General features: G+C 54.8%; 1 protein-coding gene across 1 annotated transcript; it reads left to right on the forward strand.

The window, feature by feature from the left end:
• The first annotated feature begins 1,636 nt into the window (after positions 1-1,636).
• BHLHE40 (basic helix-loop-helix family member e40) lies at positions 1,637-7,026 on the forward strand. Its single transcript, XM_055709594.1, has 5 exons — positions 1,637-1,913; positions 2,004-2,073; positions 2,327-2,434; positions 3,206-3,329; positions 4,368-7,026. The coding sequence occupies exons 1-5, from the start codon at positions 1,834-1,836 to the stop codon at positions 5,225-5,227; spliced, it is 1,242 nt and encodes a 413-aa protein (XP_055565569.1). The 5' UTR covers positions 1,637-1,833; the 3' UTR covers positions 5,228-7,026.
• Positions 7,027-8,321: the final 1,295 nt, after the last annotated feature.

Below are 8,321 nucleotides of genomic sequence, written 5' to 3' on the forward strand. Positions count from 1 at the left end.
CAGGTTTGCGGGCTGAGACGCAAGATACCGAGAAGACCGTGCCGGGTGGGACAGCCTACACATCTGCTCTTCGGGAGCTCCGTGTCATGGACACAGCACTGCACTGTTTATGTGGGAGACGCAGCTGGGATCCCGTAAAGCGTTTTTTGTATTTATAAACCTTAGATTTGCGGCCGGCAGAGTTCTGCAAGGCTCTGACTTCCTTTAGGATTCCTCCTGGTAACAACATGCACCTTCAGACAGCGGTGAGCCTTAAAAGGCCTGTCTCCATTGCCCATGTCACATCTCTCTGCGCTCTCACGTAATACCTCCTGACCTCAGATTCCTCCCAGCGTTGAGCGGACCAGGACTCTCGCAGGCGATAGCGGAGGCTCTGTGCCGTGCCGGGAGTTCTGCTGTTACCTTATCTTGGTAAATGCGCCTTTTATCTGATGAGCTTGCCTCTACTTGTTCAGCATTCAGCAGGGAAAATGACCATAGCCCTTCCAGAGGAGAGGTTTGCTTTGGCAGGTACACACCATTCTAGTCGGGCTCAGCGTTTTGCAACAGCTGGCGTCTAAGAATTGCAGCTGCTTTGCAAAAGCATGAGAAGTCCTGAACTTCACAGCGATTACCTGTGGTGACTCCTGGTTATTTTTTTTGTCTGTTTCCAAAGTTCTGAGGCTGCAGGTTTCATTGGGGTTATGCATAAGCATAACCTTTTGGTTCGGAGGACGCGTGAGACTTTTCCCAGTCTGTGTGTGGGGATGGGTGGCACAATGACCCCACAGCGGTGCCGGCGAAGCCCTTCGCCCCACACCGCACCCTCGCCACGGCCTCAAGGCTGCAGCCCCGTCGGTCCTGCCCTTGCCGCTGCATGCCCACCCCGTGCTCCCCCGGGACACTGGACCCACCTGCCCAGGGGATCCTGTGGGGACCCAGGACCCACCTGCCCAGGGGATCCCGTGTGGACACTGGACCCACCTGCCCGGGGGATCCCGTGGGGACCCAGGACCCACCTGCCCAGGGGATCCCGTGTGGACACTGGACCCACCTGCCCGGGGGATCCCGTGGGGACCCAGGACCCACCTGCCCAGGGGATCCCATGGGGACCCAGGACCCACCTGCCCGGGGGATCCCGTGTGGACACTGGACCCACCTGCCCGGGGGATCCCGTGGGGACCCAGGACCCACCTGCCCAGGGGATCCCATGGGGACCCAGGACCCACCTGCCCGGGGGATCCCGTGGGGACATCAGACCCACCAGCCCAGGGGATCTTGCTGGGACACTGGCCCTGGGGATCCCGTTGGGACACCAGACCCAACCCATGGGGACATCGGACCCACCGAACCCACCGGTCCGGGGGACCCCACGGGGACCCCGGACCCTCTCCGCGGGGCCACCGGGCCCGCTCCAGGAGGATCCCCGGCCCCACGGGCTCCGGCGGGGCCACGCGTGCCGGCGCGGCGGGCGGGGAGCGCGGGCAGTGCCGCCGCCGGGTGCCGCCGCCGCCGCCGCGCAGCCGGGGGTGCCCCCGCCGAGGCCGGCCCAGCCCCGGGGCCCCGGGGGCGGCCCCGCCTCCCCCGGCACGTTGCGGCGCTGCCGACACGTGAGGCTCATGTGACGGGGGGGGCCCGGGCCCGCCCCGGCGGCCGCCAGACGTGCCGGCAGTCACAGGGTAGCGCACGTCGCTCCCGTCCACCCACTCGCCCGCATTTAACCCGGCCCGCCGCCGCCCGCCGCTCCTCAGCCCGCGCGGCGCGGACGCGGCATGAGCAGCCCGCCCTGAGCGCCGGCCGCCCCGCTCCGCTCCGCACCGCCCCGCACCGCTCCGCACCGCTCCGCGCCCCGCCATGGAGCGGGTCCCCAGCGCGCAGCCCCCGCCCGGCTGCCTGGGCAAGCTGCCCGCCCTGGAGAGCGGCGAGCTGCCGGGGTAAGCGGCGGGTCGGGGGGAGGACGGACTGGCCCCGCCGCGGCCCGGCGGGACGGGGATAATATCGGTGCTTTCGTTTCGCCCGTGCAGGCTGGACTTCGCGCACATGTACCAAGTTTACAAGCCCAGGAGGGGGTTAAAGAGGAGCGAGGACAGCAAGGTAAAGCGGGGGCTGCCGGCCCCGGGAGGGGATCTGCCGGCCCCGGGAGGGATGCTCCGCCGGCGGGGGCTGCCGGCCGCGGGAGGGGATGCTCCGCCGACCCTGGGAGGGATGCTCCCCCGGCCGGGGCGGCGGGCTTGCGGCACAGCCCCGGGGGCGGGGGGACCGCGCACACTGGCACAAGCGGCGGGGAGCGATGGCCGCGCAACCCCCGCGGCCGCGGAGCGCTGACCCACTGCCGCTGGCTTTGCAGGAGACCTACAAGTTGCCCCACAGGCTGATAGAGAAGAAGAGGCGCGACAGGATTAACGAGTGCATCGCGCAGCTGAAGGACCTGCTGCCCGAGCATCTCAAGCTGACGGTAGGTGGGAGCGGCCCCGGGACCGGCCGCGGGGCCGGACGGGCCGGGCGAGCGGGGCTGCCCGCCGCTGCGGTTCTCCCGCGGCTCGGCCGCCCATCGCACCGCGGGGGGGTTATTGTTAGCATTTTTATCGTTCCTTTTTTATTTTTATCTGTATTTTTACCATTATTTTTATCATTATTATCTTTATCATCATCCTTACAATTATCAGCATTAGTATTACTACATGTCCCCCTCCTTTCTTCTTGTTTTTCCCCCTCTTTATTTTTTTTCCCCTTGTGCCCCCCGGTGGCCACACGCCCAAGCCGGGCTGCAAACGCCTCCCAAACTTTCCCAGGAGCGGAGTCCCTCGAGTGGCTTCCTGACCTGCTGGAGGGTCCCTGTGGCAGCTGCTAGGGGAATTCTGCCCCTCCCCGCCCCCCCTGCTGCTGCCGAGGGGAACCCCCGGCCCGGTTCCCCGGTGCTGAAGTCACAGTGCCAGCGAGAGCAGCAGAGCAGAGAAACAGAAGACTTCTCTTTGATTTGTGCGGCTGCTCCCAAAATACCCGTAGGATTTTGCAATAGCTTTTTCTGGAGCCTGCTTTTTAACTGATTTTCACGGAATATTGTGGTTTATAGCGCTGTTGGCCATCAGGGCACTGCCTTTAAGCCTTTCCCCCCCAAACCGTGTCGGTCCTTCCCCTGTTGTTTGGACCGTGTTGGCAGCCCCGTCAGGCTCCCAGGTGCGTGGCCGACCCCACGGCAGACGCCAACCTGTCCCTTTGCTTTCAGACTCTAGGTCACTTGGAGAAGGCTGTGGTGCTCGAGCTCACCTTGAAGCATGTGAAAGCACTAACTAATCTCATTGAGCAGCAGCAGCAGAAAATAATTGCTTTGCAGAATGGTTTACAAGCGGGTGAGTATTCAAATTGTATCATGTGAGAACCTGCGTGCACTTGATGGACTTTCTCTCGGAGTCTTTGAAATGCAGTTGTGACACTTAGTGCCTGAGAAGGGAGGAGGCAGGAGTTCTTGCCCTTAATCGCCGTCATTTTCTCTTGCTTTGCTTATGGGCTTTCGCAAAAAAGGAGGCATTTCTCAATACAGTCGATGTAGAGTGCCCTGTGGAATTGTTAAGAAGTTAAATGGATTTTAAGTAGTTTTAGTTTAAAGCCCAGGTTTGCTGTGAGGTTCTCTCCAAAGCCATGTGAGTCTTTCCATTTATCTTGATGAGCTTTGGATCAAACCCACTTTTGTTTGTTTGGGTGGTGTTATTTTTTTCTCCTGAAAATACATGTAAATCTGCCTTCTATACACACCTTCTGTAGGTCTCTTTCTTCATAAATGAGCTAGCCTATGCTCTGCAGGCAGAGAGGGGACCTGGTGTATCAGCTTATCACGCTGTAGATGCACTTCCTCCTCCTATTTTCACATGTGGCACTCACGTGAATCTGATAAAGTAAAATTTAGTTTTTCTGAAGCGCCTTCCACTGCTCTGACAGCCACAGGGAGTGCAATAGAGCTTTAAGCTGAAGCAAAATGGCCCTGGGTTGGAGCTGCTGGCGGACAGCCCTGCTCCAGGAGCGCTCTGCCTGGAGAAGGGTGAGGTGCCTCTGCCTTGCCTGGGGTGTTTCCCAGAGGAGGCACCAGCTTGGTTCATTCCTTCCCTCTGCGCTTCAGCACCTCTTGAGGGTGGCATATACAGTAAATGCAGAACTAAAATATTAAGTTTAAAGTTACTATGTGAAAGTGGACAGGAGGATGTTCAAATAAAAATGCATGCTTATGCAGAAATCTGGGGGATGCTCACAAAGTTCGTGTTGACTGCCAAGTTCACCTCTCTAGCTGTGCTGTGACTGAAGTTTAATATTGCCTCCAGTCCGCCTTGAAGATGGTAATGGAACTATTTAGCAGGTTGTTAATTTTTAATTTCTTTCTGTTAATGTTTCCTCAGGTGACCTGTCATCAAGAAACCTTGATTCCAGCCAGGAAATGTTTCGATCCGGTTTCCAGATGTGTGCCAAGGAAATGCTGCAATACCTGGCAAAGCACGAGAACAGCAAGGACCTGAAGTCGTCCCAGCTGGTCAGCCATCTGCACCGAATGGCCTCCGAGGTACTCCAGGGTGGAGCTGGCCGCAAGTCCGGAGACATCCCTCCTAAAATGGTGGACTTGAAAGAGAAACCCATCTCCTTGACCACAGCGGCAGAGGGACACGGGAAAAACTGCGTGCCTGTGATCCAGAGGACATTTGCTCACTCCAGTGGGGAGCAGAGCGGCAGCGACACAGACACGGACAGCGGGTACGGGGGAGAGCTGGAGAAAAGTGACTCCAAATCTGAACAGCAGTATTTCAAAAAGGATACTGAACTCAAGTACGCTGTCCAGGAGAGAATAAGCTCTATTAAGCAAGAGACTGAGGACCCGCCGGCCAAAAGGAGCAGGCTGGAGTCGCCGGAGGATGAGGGCCCTTTTGGCAGCGACATGATGGGCTCTTCCAGCAGCTTCCTGGGCCCCCATGCTCACCAGCCTCCCTTGTGCCTGCCTTTCTACTTGATCCCACCATCCGCGACAGCCTATCTGCCCATGCTGGAGAAGTGCTGGTACCCGGCATCTGTACCTGTCTTGTACCCCAGCCTCCCAGCCTCTGCTGCAGCACTTACAGGGTTCATGAACCCCGATAAAATCTCCCCGCCTCTGCTGATGCCCCAGAGACTCCCTTCTCCCGTACCGGCCCACTCCCCTATCGACTCCTCAGCTCTGCTTCAAGCTTTGAAGCAGATTCCTCCTTTGAACTTGGAAACCAAAGACTAAGCGCAGTGTGACTTTTTTTCTTTTTTTTTTCTTTTTTGTTCTGTTTTGTTTGTTTGTTTGTTTGTTTTGGTTTTTTTTAGTTTGAGACTTTCACTTTTATATGTTGGCTGGACTGAGGTGTGGGGATAAAGTTCACTGCGTGTAGGAAGCTAAATCCCCTTTTCTCTGACTTGTCAGGTAGCTTGGAGAAGGATGAAGGATGCACCCAGGTTAGCGATTCAGAACTACTTCCAAAGGAAAAAAAACCCCAAAAAACAAAAATAGAAGGGTTTTGTGCTTTACCCCTGACCTTCTTCCCTCTCTGCATCTACAGAACAACCAGTTGACTCAGTCAGCTGCGACAATATTGCAAAGCTGTGAAAAAATATTCCATGAGGCAGATTGGTTTTAGGGTCTGTGAATATAAAAATACGGTACTTCTCATAAAGGCTTGTAGGGCAACAGCCCCGCTGCCAGCAGTTTGAGCTGAACTGATTTGGTGCCCCATCAGTCGCCAGCATCCGAGACTGGTGCGGCCACCCTGAGTGCGGTGTGGCAGTGGTGGCAATGCCACCGAAAGCGTAGGAGGAGCAGAACAGCGGTCACTGCTCAGTCATGCACAGTCAGGTAGACTTAAGACGGGTTTCTCTCCACACCTTTGCTGATATATATATATATATATATATTTTATTACTTTTTTTTTTTAAGAAATAAAAGGTAGATGCTGCTTGGAAGCTTTACATGGCGTACATCTAATAAATAAATTAACACGTGCCCCTTCCTGTAACTTGAGCTGCTAGTTTGGGCAGGGTAGGGGAGAAAATATCCCAAGGATCACTTTGCCTGTTGCACCTGACTGCAGGCCTCTCTGGCTGCTGCTGTACAGCTTCACTGGGTCTAGTCTGTTGGAAATCAGAATGGTTTTCTGAGTCCCGTCAGTGGGGACCCAGCTGGTGAGCAGCTGCTTCCTGACCGGGGCAAGTCAAGGGCTTCCTGCGGGAGGGAGCAATTCAGCCGAAGTTGACAGCGCAATGCCCGCTGAATGTGCCCCTGTCAGTGCCTTTGAAAAATTAAAAGACTGGGATTTTCAAAGGAGTCTAATCCCAGTGGGGTTTGAGCATCTAAATTCCTTAGTCTCCTTGGCAAACCCTGGCCCACATTACTGTATTAACGAAAGAGGGTTAGGGTGTTGACACTTGTCCCATTAAACTGCGAGAGTCTTTCTCTGCAAAGGAACATCGCATCCAATTTGGCTTTTGGTTTTGGGATTTTTTAATGAAAAAAAACCCCAACACTTCACTGCAAAATGCAGTTCTGTGTTTTTTGGTTTTTTTTTTTTTTTTCTTACTGGTTTTGAGAACTCATGTCCAGAAACCCTGTTGTATGGATTTTCATTTCGCCCTCCCATTGCACCAGCTGTTGAGATGCACTATGCTTGATTGCAGATTGTGTTCTAACGTTTATTTTGTTGTTGGTTTTGGGGTTTTTTTTGGTATACAGTTGTTGCCTTTATTTGTAAAATCCTGTTATAAATATATATATATTATATAAATATATTAAAAGGTAAAACGTTTCAGATGTCTATTATTTGTATAACTACTTGAGCAGAAAGAAGTGAGAAATATGAATGTATTCTTGTTTCTGGGTTGTCTTGTTTTTTTGAAGAGAAGAATTTTTTGGTTTTCTCTAGGGAGAGGTACAGTGTTTATATTTTGGAGCCGCCTTCAAGGTGGGATATTGTACATATTTTTATCTTGAGTAAATGTTAAGTAGTTGTTTAAAAATACTTAATAAAATAATTCTTTTCCTGTGGAAGATAAGGGTTTGCCTCCTGTGCTTTTAAGTGTTCAAGCAGGGCCGTTTTGTATGGTCTAGTCCAGCAGTTGATGGCGAGCGGGGCCCAAAGGCAGCTCAGGGTCCCGTTACCCATGTCCTCAGGGATATTTGTTTATTTTGACTCCCTTGGCACCTTCGGGGATTTTTCTGCTTCCCGATCCCAGAGGGGTGCCAGGAGAGCCTGGCTGGCTTTTCTGCTCTCCCTATTCTCTCCATGCTCCCTGAGCCGGACTTTTTGGTTCATCCACAAGGAGGTGGGGGTGGGGGTGGCGGGGGGGGGTAGCCCCTTGCCGTGGAGGATGCATCTTCTCTGCAGGCTTTGCCCATTTCTCAGAGGGAAAGCTGTCCTGGCTGGCGGGGGGCTGTCAGGGAAAGCCCCAGTTGCCTCCACGGTGGACCTGTTGGGCTGGGAGGCATGGCCGCCATGCTGCTGCTGGGTGCTCGGGCAGGGCTGGATCGTGCCTCCGCCGGGAAGGAAGCCGTGCACGCTGCCATGCTGCTCCCGTGCACCTCTGCGATGCAGTGCTGCTCCGGGGCTGCCAGCCGGCACTGCAGGCGATGGCGAGCAGCCTGGTGCCTCTCCACTCACGCTGCTCCACAACGGGCTCGGGGGGATATCGTATGCATCTGACCACGGGCTCCTTCCCTGCCTCTACAGCAATGACGCATGGTTTCTGGCCGCTGTGCAAAACAGCAATGACGCCAAACCTTTCCCCAAAGGCAAAAGATGGGCGAAGCGCAGCTCTGGCCTGCGAGGGATGGGTGGAAGGACTTTGTTTCCCAGCTACCCACAGATGGGGCATGGGCACTTCTGCGGGATATTTCAGATTTTCACAAGGCAGATGAATCACAAAACATGGCAAGTGGTTAAATGGGGACAGCACTGCTCAGTCTTGGGCTGCGGCATCTCTGGGACCCTGCTGGAGGAGCAGCAGGTGCCTGGGGGCTGCTGTTAGGCTCCAGTTAGCATTAGCTTGAAGTAGCGTTAGTTTAAGTAGCACTAGAAAAAAAAATACAGGATTGCTTGTATTAATTTATCTGGGGCCTCCATGCCTCCTGATGTTTATTTTGTGGTTTTTTTTTAATTAGGGCTAAATATTGATCCCACCAAAGATGCCTGCAAGTAATCCTGCTTTGGGGACAGCGTTTGGTGCTCAGTGCAGCAGCGTTTACAGCCTTGGCGGCCAGATTTCTGGCTCGTTTCCGTGGCTCTTGCTCCCCTTCAGTCTCTACCTTCTGACCCACCTTGTCATATGGTGGGAGGACTGGCAGAAGCTCC

Source organism: Falco cherrug, chromosome 4, assembly GCF_023634085.1.
Source record: "Falco cherrug isolate bFalChe1 chromosome 4, bFalChe1.pri, whole genome shotgun sequence".
Classification (NCBI taxonomy): Eukaryota; Metazoa; Chordata; class Aves; order Falconiformes; family Falconidae; genus Falco; species Falco cherrug.